The 14,163-nt window shown below is 41.5% G+C and overlaps 1 protein-coding gene across 1 annotated transcript; it reads right to left on the bottom strand.

Annotated features, from left to right (window-relative positions):
- Window positions 1-286: 286 nt before the first annotated feature.
- Window positions 287-13,342, bottom strand: LOC110002958 (DNA-binding protein RFX7). The gene is made up of 10 exons (XM_065957123.1): window positions 12,938-13,342; window positions 10,843-10,876; window positions 9,279-9,363; window positions 8,843-8,882; window positions 8,629-8,751; window positions 8,425-8,541; window positions 7,525-7,609; window positions 7,242-7,449; window positions 6,532-6,824; window positions 287-6,445 (listed from the first exon to the last, which is right to left on the bottom strand). Exons 1-10 carry the CDS (start codon window positions 13,063-13,065, stop codon window positions 3,092-3,094), a joined length of 4,467 nt encoding a protein of 1,488 aa, XP_065813195.1. The 5' UTR covers window positions 13,066-13,342; the 3' UTR covers window positions 287-3,091.
- Between the last annotated feature and the right edge of the window lie 821 nt (window positions 13,343-14,163).

Below are 14,163 nucleotides of genomic sequence, written 5' to 3'. Positions count from 1 at the left end.
AACCATCAGTATCGTCATAATGTTGGAGAAATCAGCAATATTATGTCACAGACTGGGACAGTCCAATCTAAACTTTGTTTAGGTCAGTCTGAGTGGAAAAAGACCCAGACTTCTTTCCTAAAATGTTGTCATTAACCGGAAACATTTTCAACACCTTATTAATTATAAACAATAAAATAAGACCAATTTAACGATTAATGCTGAAACTAACAAGTGATGATTTTGAACATGTTTCAATTAGCTGCAAATTACTATAAAACCAAAAAAAATTCAAAACCGTGGCACATTCTTTAAAAAAGTTTATTGGCTTTTAAAACCACTTTAAAAATCTCACCAGTGAGTACTTTCCATTGAAAAAAGAAACAATGCGTTTGCAATATTAACAAGCTACTGTACATTAAGCAGTACACCAGACAACACCACAGAGGAGGGTTTTTTTCTACTGATAGAAATGGACAAGATAGTCAACAGAGTTGGTTCTGGGTCAGTCAAAGGTAAAGAATCAGAGTCACTGCTTGATGGAGCTCCTGTACTCATAAAGAGGTGCATTTCCTTCATTCAGATTCAAATATCAGTGCCTTATTGTTAAAGAAAAAAATTAAGAAGTTTCTTCACAAATGCATTTTGCAAAAGAAGAATATGAAAAATAAAAAAATAAAAAACAGTCGACATTACATAAGGAACAACATTAACTTAGTAAACAGAACACAACAAAAGTAACGTAACTTGTGAAACTAGCACTGCCAGTCTGGTTAACAGAACCTGCCCAAATCACAGATGACAGTGGTTACCAAGAATACAAAGTACAACAGAAGTAATCACACATGCGTGCGTACAATCATTTATCAACATAATGAGCATGTTGGTTTTAAAAGGTTGCTTATCTTTTTTCCCTCAATGCTTTTTATTCTCATGTATGAGAATGAGTAAGAAATGTGTATCTCACTGAGATTAATGCACATTTTGCTACAAGACAATTAGTCATTTCCTTAATTTCCCTACTCATCTTGTCATAAAAAATATTTTTTTTCATTTTTGTGGGCATCCATCATTACATTTGTCCATAAAGATATGGCAAAGCCATGTGTCGTAAAAATTTAGTGCAATAATGTGAACCTCCAAAGTTTGTTGAAACATGAGTAATTGTTTTTTTTCCAGTGTCTGCTGAAAGGCTTTGAGCACAATGTCTGTCACAGAGATGTTTGCAACCAGCTAACAGTATCACAACTTTTTTTCTCAATATACCATGCTATTGATCCTGCTCAAAGCACACATCACTTCTGCAACTGCAGAGACCTATTATCTTTGAATAGAAAAAACATAAAATAAAATCAGCAAGCGAGACCAGACAGCATTACTTTTACGACACATTGAGCCAGAAATGTAACACACAACATACAGTATCTTGCCGACTATAGATCTGTTAAGCTTTTTTTCTTTTAAATGGCACATACTTAGCTAGAATAATGGCCATAATATAGTGTCTTGATACATCAAATCTCTATGGATCTATCCTATTTACAGATGGAGCTTAAACATGACTTATACAACATTGACAATAGCCAAAAACTCAAGCAAGCATCCTACTGTATTACACAGCCTACCTGGCTAGCAGTGATGGTTTCAACATGCTTTCAGGTCCATTGTTACCTATAAAACATAGGACAGTGACCATTTCACTAATTTACATACTGTACATAAGATTTATGCAACTTAATTGTTTTTGTCAAATGCAATAAAACTCTTTTATATCTCCAAGGCTGCCCGTTTCCCGTTGCTGTTCATGTTAACTAGGAGTGTCTCTATGTGTAGTAATCTCTTATGTTTTAAAACAGAGCATCTTTGGTATGGAAATAAGGCTGGATTCTTAACGAACAACATCATTTTCTCTTGATCTCATGATGACATCAAAACATGAATGTCAGCCTCTGGCCTTCTTAATAACTAAGCCTTCTCCATACTATTGATATTCGTATCCAAGCTGGGAGTATACAGCATGCCAAAAAAAAAAATCTCATGACTAAGAGTGTGCCTGTCATGGTTCTCATGAAATGACTATCAAATTCCTCTAAATCCATCACTGTTAAGGGCACACAGTGTAGTCTTGAACCTATACAATACATCTCTATATTGTAACACTGCAAAACAAAAACAATAAGAAATAGTACTGAAAACATCAGAGTAACAGCTGCCTTGATATGATAAAAGGTCTGGATGGTTCCGAAGATTCTCAACATTTTACTATATACAGTCTCTCTAAAGATGGCGTAAGGCCTTGGACTTTGGGAATAAGGCAGCCAGTTGTTGATTCCTCTCGATGTATAGTCCACAAAGTGGCCTGAATTCCCATCTTGTTCCCACTGATTCATCTACTCCCTTTAAAAGATATTAAACAGTACAAGAATTATAGGCTTTAAGAAAAATTTCACTTTCGGACAATGCTCAGATGTGAATCAGTTTTCCACTGATTTGGTTTATGATAAAGTATAAAGATTATGTCATAAATTCAGCACCCGGCAGCACAAGATGCTACCCTTTTTAATATTCAGATATGGCAGGCAAATGTACTAAAACTATTATGTGCATATACTACCATCCCAGTATTGTCTCCATTTGGTTAAACTTGAACTGCACTCACTAAGATTGGTATACACCGTACATTTTTGGTCTTTTGTGCCAAATTTCCTATCCATCTCATTTGTTCATTAAATATGAATATTGCATTATTGATTGGTTATAATATGGAAGATTATGTTTCTCTTAATGACCCTCCCATACAAACCTTGCTCTTTGCAAGTGCATGCTGCCACCAAGTACTCACACTTTTGAACTTGAAATGTTTACATTTCTAATTTTAGATGAGGGAGAAAAGTGGTTACGTTCTGATCTCCAGGTAACAAATGCAAAAGGAGAGAAGTAGCTCTACGTCAGTAGGAGAGATTTTCTGGTAAGCCTGGCACTTTTAACTGAACGAATGGCAAAGTCCAGACAAATCCCAACAAAGTCTTGTTTAAAAACAGATATACTACATACGCACCAAACAAACAACAAAGAACAGAATCATACACAATAAAAGATAACATTAATAACATTAGCCCAGCATCTCTACTGTAGTAGGCTGGTCTTTGCTTTCTAGCCAGTCAAAACCAGAGTTCACAGTATCACTGCATATCTGCTGAAAAAGCGGGTCATTCTTTAGTTCTTCCAGTGTTGAGTCTTCATATTGTTCCTGCTGCTGATTGGGGTCAAAGAGCAGGTTGGTGTCCAATGTGTTAAGGTCAGTGATGCTACTGGACAGATCTGAGGTCAGTCTGATGTCGTTTGAGAAGTCCGACGCCACAGCGTTGAGCTCTGAAGCTACCTGACCCACCAACTGGGAACTGGGGTTGAGGCTGTCATCCCCCAACAAGTCCTTGACAGTGTTGTTGAAATCCAGCTGTTGTTGCTCATCCTCCACCTCCTGCTGCTGTGTGCTCTGGAGAAGGAGCTGTGGTTGTGTCTGCACGGGATTCTCCTGGAGCTGCTGCTGCTGCTGCTGCTGCTGCTGCTGGTCTTGCTCACCAGAACCTGCTTGTGCTTGGCTATCCCCAGAGGAGAAACTCACCTGTTCTCCACTCCCAGTGGTGAGGTAGCCATGCTGCTGGAGATCGAAGGCAGCAGGGCTGGAGCTGACAGGAGCTAACTGAGTCTGGTGAGCAGATCCTCCTGCGAAGCCTGGAGTGGTCTCCAGGATCTGTGTGAGATTCATTCGGGCCGTATAGTTAGACGGGAGGTTGTTTATGCCCAGGCCACGTACAGAATCATCCCCATCACTTTCCATCTTGCTGAGGAGTACATTTGTGATTTTGGCGGTACTCTGACCCTGCACAGGCAGCATCTCGCTCTGCATCATGATGTTCAGAGGTACAGACTGGCTACGCTGCACCATGCTATGGACAGAGCTGACTGTCTGGCTGTTGGAGAGGATGCTAAGCACCTCAGAGGTGATGGGGGAGTTAAAAGGCGAGACCACTGTTCGAGCGTTGGGGGTGGATGTGGTATTTGTGGTGGTGGTGATGGGAGGCCCAGTGTTGCCACTGAAGTTTCTCTGGCGCACAGCAGGGCTAACACTACGGCAACGGAAAGTACTGGATGCAGATGAGGTTGATGCCTTGCTGTCTAAAGGGGCAGGCACAGCAAAACTCTCCTGTTTAGTGGGAGTTGTTACCCCAGTAACCATTTGTTGTTGTTGCTGCACCGGGGAAATGGGGGTCAAACGGCCAAAGTGAGCAACATCTTGTCTTGACTGAGCTTGAAAGGACTGACCTGGGATTGCAAAGGCATGTGGTTTACGAAATTGGTCATCTACCAGGTCTTGGTAGCTGGGAAGAATGCCTATACTGTGGTTTGACAAAGGACCTGTAGAGGTGCTGTTGTAGCGGTTGTTGATCCATTCCAATTTGGCCTTGTCAGGGTGTGTAGCCATTGGCCTCTGCATGGGCTTAACTGGGCTGCTGGAGACGATACTGGCGTCGTGATAACCTGTAATGCTTGAGTTGATGGGAGTGAATGCAAAAGGGTTCCTGCACTCCACTGGGCTCGGGGGGACGCTGCTGCTGCAGTTGGACAGAGGCGTGCTGATGGGAGTATGGCGACCCATAGCTCCATCCACGGGGGTGATGGGAGCCATGCGGGAGCAAGGGCTCTCTCGCGTCATGCTGTGTCCGAGCGTCATTTCAGAAGTGGGGGTTGGTGTTGGGGTAGGAGTCGGTGTTGGAGTGGGAGTTTGGACAGGAGTGGTACTACTGTGGGCAGAGTGGTAGAAGGCAGTACTGGCCTGGTGAGTATTTAGGATAGAGCCTTGGTTGCCAGCCGACTGGCCTTGTAAAGAGACTTCAACACAACTACCAAACAGACCCTTCAGCTTCATCTGCTCCTCCATTTGGACCAGCTCCTCCACAATGCTGTCCTGGGTCATGTCGTCATCATTGAACGGGAAGTAGTCCATGTTAGGCTGAGAACCTGCAAAGTCAACCATCTCCTGCGTTAGGGAGAGCTGGCCAGAAGACTCGGAGGCCTGAGCAATAATGGAAAGTTGGTCGGCGGGGGCTTGTTTGTGTTCTGCTGGTATCTGCTGAGCAAACGCCTGCTTCCGAAGCTCGTCAAGTTGTCCCTCCTCCCACATTGTGCTCTTTAAGTCGCTCATCACAGAGGCTGCGTGTGCTCCTGAGTTGGTTGGTATGGCATGAGTGTCCCCGGTGATCTGCTGTAGCAACACTTGATCAGATGTGTTGCTTCCAGCTGCTCCAGTGCTGATATTAGTGCTAAGAGAATGGTCTTCATGCTTCACCAAGGCTTGCGGTTTGACAACAGTATGGGAGCCCTCAGTGTGTATGATGGGTGAGTCGGAAAGTGCAAGGATCTGTGTTGGCCCTATGGTGGTGTGTTTCACAGTCACTTTGCAGGGGGCACTCTCTGGTCGGGCAAGGGTTCCCGGTCTAGGGAGCCTCTTCACTGCAGCACTGACTCCAAGCTTGGGATTGTCAACTACAGCCAATGGCTGCTGCGAGATAAACACCCTCTTCACAGGAATTACATGGGTATCCCCACTTGAGCCTGTGCGCTTCCTGGGGCTCTTTGCATCTGTGCAAGGGTCTTTCGATGTCGGGGTAACAGCAGAGGAGCCATTGGATGAAGCGTTGCCATTGGAGTTCTGATTATCAACAGTCAAGTACAAAGTACTGTCATGGCAGTTACTGTTATTGCTGTCCTGAGTCCCAGCTACAGCTACTGAGATGGGAGGGGAAGTGGGGTCACGTTTTATCCTTGCCCCCTTGTCCGGTACTGGAGAACACTTCACCAGGAAGCTTGGCTCACTGGCAGCTCTGAACTTAGCTCCCTCTTTGGCCCCTACAGTAGTTTTCTCTGTGCCGTGGGTGGGCTTGTTGTCGCTTACAGATTCATGCACCACTTTGGTGTCCGTGGAGAAGGTAGGGGTCGAGACTAGGGCACAGGTTCTGATTGCGGGTGACTGAGGGGCAGCTAAGCTCCCACCGTGAAGATGCTGGGTATCATCCATAGCGGCTATGGTACTAATACCTGTAGAGGTGGGGCGAACTGTCGTACTGCTGCTGCTGGGAGCCAAAGCAATGGCCGTCATCTTTACCACATTGACTGAGCTGACGTGGGGATTGGGCATCACAGTTTTGATGGGGCTGTTGGTGATGAGCAAGGTGGGGGGTGAGCGCAGTGTGATGGCACTGGTGGCAGAGGGCTTGGGCAGGATTTGGGCATACCTTGTACCGTGTCGGGCAAGACGGTCACCCACAGGACTAGCTGAGATGTTCTGGGGAGTTTTGGGTGACTGTTTAAGAGACTGAGTCACCACTTGGAAGTTGACAGGCAACACCTTCCCCTCTGTCCCTACAGGGCTTGGCGAGGTCATTAACTGCCTGCTCCTCTGTACCTGGGAGGGGAAGAGTTAGATTAATTAAATCACATTTATTAATTCCACAACTTAGCATATTCATTGGAAATAATCAAGCCACATACCGTGACTGGGCTTGGAACAGCTGCTACTACAATGCCAATGGTGGGCTGAGGGGAGAGCAGAGCAGGGCTGCCACAGGGAATGGTCGGTCCAGGGGTACTGGCCTCGGTCCTCTTGACCTGGGCCTCACTGGGAAGGGGCGAGTGGAGTTTCTGCTCCTGCTGCTTCTTCTGAATCTTGCGCTGCAGTTGCTGCTTTGCATCAACAGAAGGAGAGGGCAGGGTCTTCACTGGCTGGAAAGAGTTTGCCTCAGCTGTGGGCACAAACGCAGAGGCTGGAGTTGGCGTCTTCATTCCTTTTGAGAGAAAATAAGAAGATGATTAGCCAGGATACAACAAGGGCAAAGTACCTCTAACTCTGTGAGGCCAGCAGGGCAAGTTTTGACTTACAGTACAAAATATATAAAAATTATGAAACAGTTAATATGAAAACATTAATCAATAAATAAAATAATTACTTGTTAATATAATTTGTTTTGTCACAATTTACTTAAATTTCAAACTTTTACTGCTGTATAAAATGGGATTAACTTTAAGCCATAGTTTGTTGATTTGATTGTTTAATGGAGGTAGGCTGTTATTATATGAAGTGAATAGAGAATGCCAACTCCTCCAATAACACATCAAACATAGCATGCATGTAAATTTCAGAAACACACACAAAACAGTCATTGGTAATATGACCATAGCAGCAGATCAGAGGAGATCTTTACCTGTGGGTGTTCCCGTCATAACAGTGAGTGCAGCCATGGACTTAGTACCAATGTAGTGGCTATTGAGCAGGAAGCGGGCTAGATCCTCCACGTGGTCAAACTGACGACTCAGTACTTTCTGGGCCCACTCACAAACCAATCCACAGGCTGCAGATCTCATCTCATCCTCAGCGCTCGGGGACTGGCCTGACGGCTCCATCAGTTCACACTGCGGTCAGACAGAGGGTGGATGAGCATCTTTGTGTTTTAAAAGAGGAGATGAAAGAGTTGATGTTTATCTTACCCCATCTCCAGATTTCTGCAGGTCCAAGTTGGGAAGGGACGGCATGTGAACAAAAGCTTTCTTCCTTAACCCGCTATAACAGTATGTGAGAAGGAGTTAAGGGGTCCAAAACGATTTGACTTTGGTTGTAGAAATGTACACAATATGCGCTCCTAGGTTTGATCTGGATTAAATCCTTGCAATGTGTCTATAAGATTCTTCCGATCCTCCTCAAGACCCAAGGAAGACAATAACTTCCTAAAATATGTCCAAATATGTCAATTAGAAACAATTTTTCAGATGAATCACATTCTAAACATCCTAATTTATAGTGCCAAAAAAGTCAGACCAAACTGTGCTGTCCTCTTTTTTCAGATAAAGCTCAAATCTGAAATGTACCTTGTTAAAAATGTCCATCAACTAATTTGCATGCATCTGCTAGTTATGGTTAATGGTGAGTAGACTTCACATTCACACACTGACGGCAGAAGATGCTATGTCAAGTGTCCACTAGTATTAACTAATCCATTCATACACACACCGCCAACAAAGCAGCAGGACACAACTACATGTGGCTGCGGGAGCTGGGGATTGAACCCTCCAACCTTTCAGTTGAGAGATGACCGGCTCTATCACTGATCCACAGCCGCTCAGTGGTAGAGTGATTACATTCCAAGAATACAAACCAAAAAGAGCAAATCACAAATTAAGAACTGGCGAGTATAAAAGTGCCATTAATTTATGCTGAGAGTATATTATGGTTATTTCTTAAACTTAAAGTCTCTCATTGCAAGAAGAAATAGATCATCTGTATCTTTAATTCTTGGCTCCAGAATGAATAAGGACCGAGTAAGGTGAAGCTCAGACTATTAATCGCATGGGAAGAGTGTAATTTATGATTCCATAAGAATTGAAGGATATTTGGATTTGCCCCTCATGCCCAGTCGACGTGCCTTCATGTTGGGAAAGACATTCTTCATGATCTTTCCAAAGTCTGCTGCACTCAGTGGATTGTAGCCAAGATTGTCACAATAGCTCCTGCAAGAGAAGAGAAGCCTCATAAGATAATAAAGCATAGTACCCTGGTGAAGACATATAATCCTGTTCTCGACCCCAAACACTTACTTGTATTCATCATACACCTCTTGCTTTGGGAGGGAAGTCTCTGGGTGCTCTTCTAGGTGATTCCGTATCCAGTTGAATGCATACATCTGTTGAGTACGGCTTGACGACATGGAACTCTGATCACTGAAAGCGGTACATGAGACAGATAAATTTGGTGAGGCAGTGTCCTTGACTTGTATGCCTCATTTTCGTGTTAATACAGAAACTTTAATACCATAATCCAGGAGTGGAGGACCCCCTCTCATTCTCAGTCCAAATGGGTAGAATTGGGGGGTTGGGGTGATGAATAGATATGGGGAAACAAATGACACACAGACAGCTAGGTATAGCAAAAATCTACACATATCAGTGGTTTGCTTCATAATGATAATCAATAATACAGCCCAAAAAAAAGAATGATAATATACCGCATGAAGTAAAGTGAACAGCAGACACCCCCCAAAAATAGCATAAGCAGAATAAACTTGGAATTTAACTTATTTTACTCCATAGCAGCCAGCCAATAGCGTGACGCATTTTTGACAAGCAATGAGACCACAGTGCCAATAATGTAATGATAGCCATAACAAAGCAGCCGTGTGTGTGAGAGACAAGAATAGGCTTAAGTGCAAAGTGGAAAATTGGAGTCAAGTGTGTGTCTGTGATGTACCTTTTGTCATTGCCACTGCTGGGACCAGAAGGCAACTTCAGGTAGAGGTAGAGTTTTTCGATGTCTGTAAACTTCTCAACATCTTGCTGTAAACATTCAAGTAACAGAAGGAAAAAGAAGAACATACATACATCAAATGAGTAAAACGCTAAACTGCATTTTAAATTTCTCACCATGTGGAAGCGAAAATAAAAAATAAAAACCATAAAAGACATGTGGTTACATTCATCTGAAGAGTCATTTCAGGCCTTACTCCTTGTACCATTGTAGACAAATAGATATATAAGCAGCACTGAAAATGGAGGCAACTTTGCAAATTTGGCGCTGATTTTAAATTGCAACACTAATGTGACATCTGCACGTAAACAACCTCCTTTTCTATTGATTCCACCCCAACCGTTTTCAATTGGTTTTCTAAGAATGGATTCATCTCACCTCTTCATTTTCTATTTGCCTCTTTGTTGCTACGGTAACCAATGCTTGAATGAATGAGGTGAGAGCTGTCAGCCAATCAGCAGTGAATCAAGACTTTATTTACTACACTCCATTGTTACAATCGCAGGCCGAGTTACCTGTCTGAATCCTCGTCTGCTTGGTTTGATCATTAATTTGTCTTTTTTTTTTTTGTACCATCCCCTTAAATGTTTTTGTGGATTTTCAAACGAGTCCTTTATGCATATCATTAGCATGCTAACTGGTTACCCAGACAACCTCAGATGTTTGATACCATTAACATCATTTGAGTTTCATTTACAGAATCACCTGTCACAGATATAGCAAACCTCTTGTGAAGCCATGCTACATAATGCAAGCACCACCTGCTCATTACAAGTTCCATTTCAAAACAGAAGCTTTTCAAACAGGCACAGCATTTACATCCCAGTATTCAAGGGCATAAATGATATGATCACACTAGTTTAAACTTCTCTCATAATGGTCTTATGCAAACCTCTTTTTTATTTTATTAATGCTATTTTTTTTAGAAGAATTGAATCAAATCCTTGGTTTAGGAAATGTTTGTGACAATATGTTGTTTGTTTACTTACTAAAATAAGTTAGATCATAAAGCAAAATTAATATATATACAAAGCTAATACTGACATATAACCTACAGTAAGCTAGTAAAATAAAAACAAGTTCATATAAACATGGCAGGGAGACCAAAAAAATCTAATTTAACTTCACTCAATGAAAATCTGATAGGTGTACTTTTTCTTACAGGCCAACATAATGTAGAAAACATTCACTTAATTGGAAAAAAAAAAATTAAATGAAGCGCAAATGTTGACGTTATATTAAATATTTTCTTTTAATCTATGGCCTTGATGTAAATAAAAGTTAAACCAATTTTAAAAACATGGTGTGGTTTTGTAATTATGTACATAAGAACATAGATGTAAAAAAACATTCATATTTGTTTCTACCTAAATGATGAGCTGTGATCTATTTCTCATGAGTCACAAACACACAGCTACATTTAAGTGGTGACATACAGTAGGGTTAGGTAACAAACAACACAGACTTTAATACCTTCATAAGTGAAACATTTTGTTGTAGATACTCACCAATATGCTGTCCACTTTTGATTGTACAGATTTGCTAAAAAGGGAAAGAGGGCAGAAAGATGAATAACATGCCTGAAATTACAATAGTCCTGATACATAAAGGATTGATCTTTTATTTTAACTAAGATGATTTAATTGCATACCCCTGTTCTTAGTCTCTGTATAGGGTGAAGTTTGAAATAAAACTAGTTACCAGAATGAGTCTTCATTTGAATCAATCTAGAAGATGTTTTGACATTTATATATTGTTTTTTAAGAGATTAAAATGATGGTATTAAAATATTGTTTCATGAGAGGTTGCTACATTCAATCTTGTCAGATGTGATTAAAATCAAAGACAATGTTAATTTTTGGCATTTACCTTTAATCAGATATTATGCTATACAATGGCTTCTTCACCTTTTTGCACCCTTCTGTGCAGTAGAATTAACGAAAAGTTAAATATTCTTATTTTTTTAAATCCCATTATTTCTAAACAAACATAAATCTCTTCTTTGCAAAGAGTTCACAGCCTTAATTTGGCGCATTTTGAAAGCAACTTTTACAGACGTTGGAGCTTCACTTCTTGGCGGCTCCAGTTTAAATTCAGTAAAAGTTGAATGGGAAGAGTCTGCCACCTTCAGGTTTCTACAACTCCGAGCTAAGCCGAGTCCTTTGGGGACATTTACAATGTGAACTAATGTGTCCCAGAATACAGGTTCTCGATTTGTCTTGGTTACATTTACAAATGTACTTATGGCTTTTCACCTGGGATTGTATCACTCAAGACAAAAATGAACACCAGGTGAAAACAGGGCCAACACCTCTAACTAAGCCAATCCAGCCTCCTCTCAGCTGCATGTCTCAGGTTCTTGTTATATGGTACAATACTGCCATAAATCTACATTACTGTTAACAAAAAAAAAAGAGGTTAGCCCCAGAAGGAGCAGGAAGCAGTTCCTTGACCTCCCACAACACTCCCCTTCTTGCCTGGTTTAAAAAGTTTAGCTGTATTGCCAGCATCACATTTGTTGCTTCCATTTTTCACAATGATGGAGTCCACTCTACATTTCATTTTTATATCCGTTTTCAGCTCTCTGGCTTTGACGTTAATTGATCAATTTAGCGATAAGCTTAAAACTGAAGCAGCTCCCCGTGTTTATTTTGTTTTTTTTTAGATGTGACATGATGAGATATCTTGTTTTTTGGGCATTACTATGCTCATATATATCAAATTGATGATAAGGACACAACAAATATTGTAAACACTTAATGTCATGCACACCTGAGCTCATAGGGTTAATAGGGATTTCAGACAAGCCTTAAGAGACTTCTCCTGGATTATCAAAGCAGGTGTAACAAAGGCAATGATCCTGAGCTCTTCTGCAAATGGGGGGGGGGGGTGTAATCATTTCATATTAAGTGATCTTCACATCTAAAAATCATGTTTTCACTTTATCTCTGCTGGCTATTTTGTATTTTAAAAAAAAAAAAACAATGTCATCATGCCTTTATAAAGTGATCAAAAATGTAAGAGCTCTGCAATAAATCTAAAACACTGTAAGTACAACATGTACAAAACAAGAGCAAGTGCAGTGCATTCAAAATGACATAATCGAACAAAAAAAAAAACATCAACCCCCCCCCCCCACTGAAAACAACACACTCACAAAACTACACCATTCATAGGTCGGTGTCTTTCTTTTGTCATTAGCAGCATTAAAATCAGTGTGCGTTTGTCTCACTGGAGCTGTCTGCTTTGACACCTGTCATCCTGAGCATCAGCACCACCGCTGGATTCGGTGTCATCTATCACATGGCCTCCTCTGGCTTGATGCTGCTGATTAAAGCTGAGCTTGCTGTGAGTAACCCGACGTTAATAATGTTATTAGTGCGTAAACAGGCAGCAGACAGTGAGCTTTACTGGCTGCAATCTTTTTTTTTCCAGTAAAATATCAATGACTGGCACCGGGGCCACTCGGGTTATTTCCAGCCGCTTTGTGCAGCACACTCAGCCTCCCTTTACACTCCAGAAGCTAGATACGCTAATTACGAGGCTACGGCTAGCGAAATAGGACAGTGTGACTGCATCTCCGCTGGTCATTGTCATCCTTACCAAATTGAATTCTTTATTTTGAACTGTAACGCGTTAGCCTCGGGCCCCTGGAGTCCTGGCACCAACGCTGGAAGAGAGCCTAATCCCGAGGCAGGCTTCTGACCAGGTTGTTGTTGATCATCAGCCATCGCGATGGAGGGGTGGTGGGGGAGCTTTAACAAGTAGGCCTCATCCCCGGCTGTGCACTGCACCGGACCCACCGCTGCTGGAGCGGCTCAGGCAGCTAGGACAGCCCGCTGAATCCGCCACAGAGCATGGCTACAAACGCTGTGACGTGACCCTCGCGAAACAAACACAAAACCAAACAAACAAAAAAAATACCTGCGAGTACAAAAGGCATTTCGCAGAGGTCTCTCCCGTTGCCGCAAATAGCACGCCTGCAGCAGCCAGCAGCAGCTACAGACGAGCTTGCCTGCGTCAAGACACACACAGGTGACACGCAGTAAACCGGAAGTACAGGTGGATTTCAACTTCAAAATAAAAGCGGCACACTGTTCGCTGCGGAGTGAGTTTTAGAATACAAAGGATTTTGTCTTTGTGTGGAAGAAAATGACCCCTGCCACTTTACATGCATGTCATCCTCTTTTTTCAGTTCCTCATCTTTCTATTGTATCTTCAATTGTCAGTGACCCATTAAAGCAAAAAATGTATAATTGAATAAAATACATATATATTTTCAGTATAGGAGACTTTAGGAATCTGGATAAAAAATAAAACTTGGCATCAAGAATTACAATCCTTTAACCACAGAACCTGTCATGTTTTTATTATCTTACCTTTGCGATAGTAACACAAGAAGCTCCAATTTTGAGAACACTTTGATTTACTTTTATCTGACTGCTTAAGCCTTACATTTCTTCACGTAATTTTGTGAACATGTCAGAAAGAACATGTCGTGATAAAGATAAAGGTACTAGTGAGTCCAATCTTTATAACTTTGAGGAAGGCCTACTGTGAAAATATATGGTGTTATCTTTTGCTATGTCATTGCAAACTCTGCATTTATGTTTAATCATGTAAGTTTAGCATTAACGTTCTTTGGGTATTCACTGTTGGTTGAAAAAGCATTTGCAATAAGTTGATGTATTATGGGATTTTGGCAAATTATGAGGGGCATGTTTTAAAACGACCAGATTGATAAATTCAATGATCAGATAAATATCAGAATGATAATTAATTAAGAAAATCAGTAGTCCAAGCCCATTTCAAGCCTTAGTCCTTGCCTT

The sequence above is a fragment of the Labrus bergylta genome, chromosome 7 (genome assembly GCF_963930695.1).
Source record: "Labrus bergylta chromosome 7, fLabBer1.1, whole genome shotgun sequence".
Lineage (NCBI taxonomy): Eukaryota > Metazoa > Chordata > Actinopteri > Labriformes > Labridae > Labrus > Labrus bergylta.
The sequence above is the reverse complement of the archived record's forward strand: the minus strand, read 5'-3'. Positions and strand labels throughout refer to the sequence as shown.

Bases quoted from the DNA above. Each gene is read 5' to 3' on its own strand.
- LOC110002958 (XM_065957123.1), bottom strand. From the start codon at position 13,065: ATGGCTGATGATCAACAACAACCTGGTCAGAAGCCTGCCTCGGGATTA. The intron at 10,877-12,937 runs GTAAGGATGACA...TTCCCTTTTTAG, and splicing joins AAAATAAAGAATTCAATTTG to CAAATCTGTACAATCAAAAG. The intron at 8,883-9,278 runs GGTACATCACAG...TTCTACCCATTT, and splicing joins CAGCAGTGGCAATGACAAAA to GGACTGAGAATGAGAGGGGG.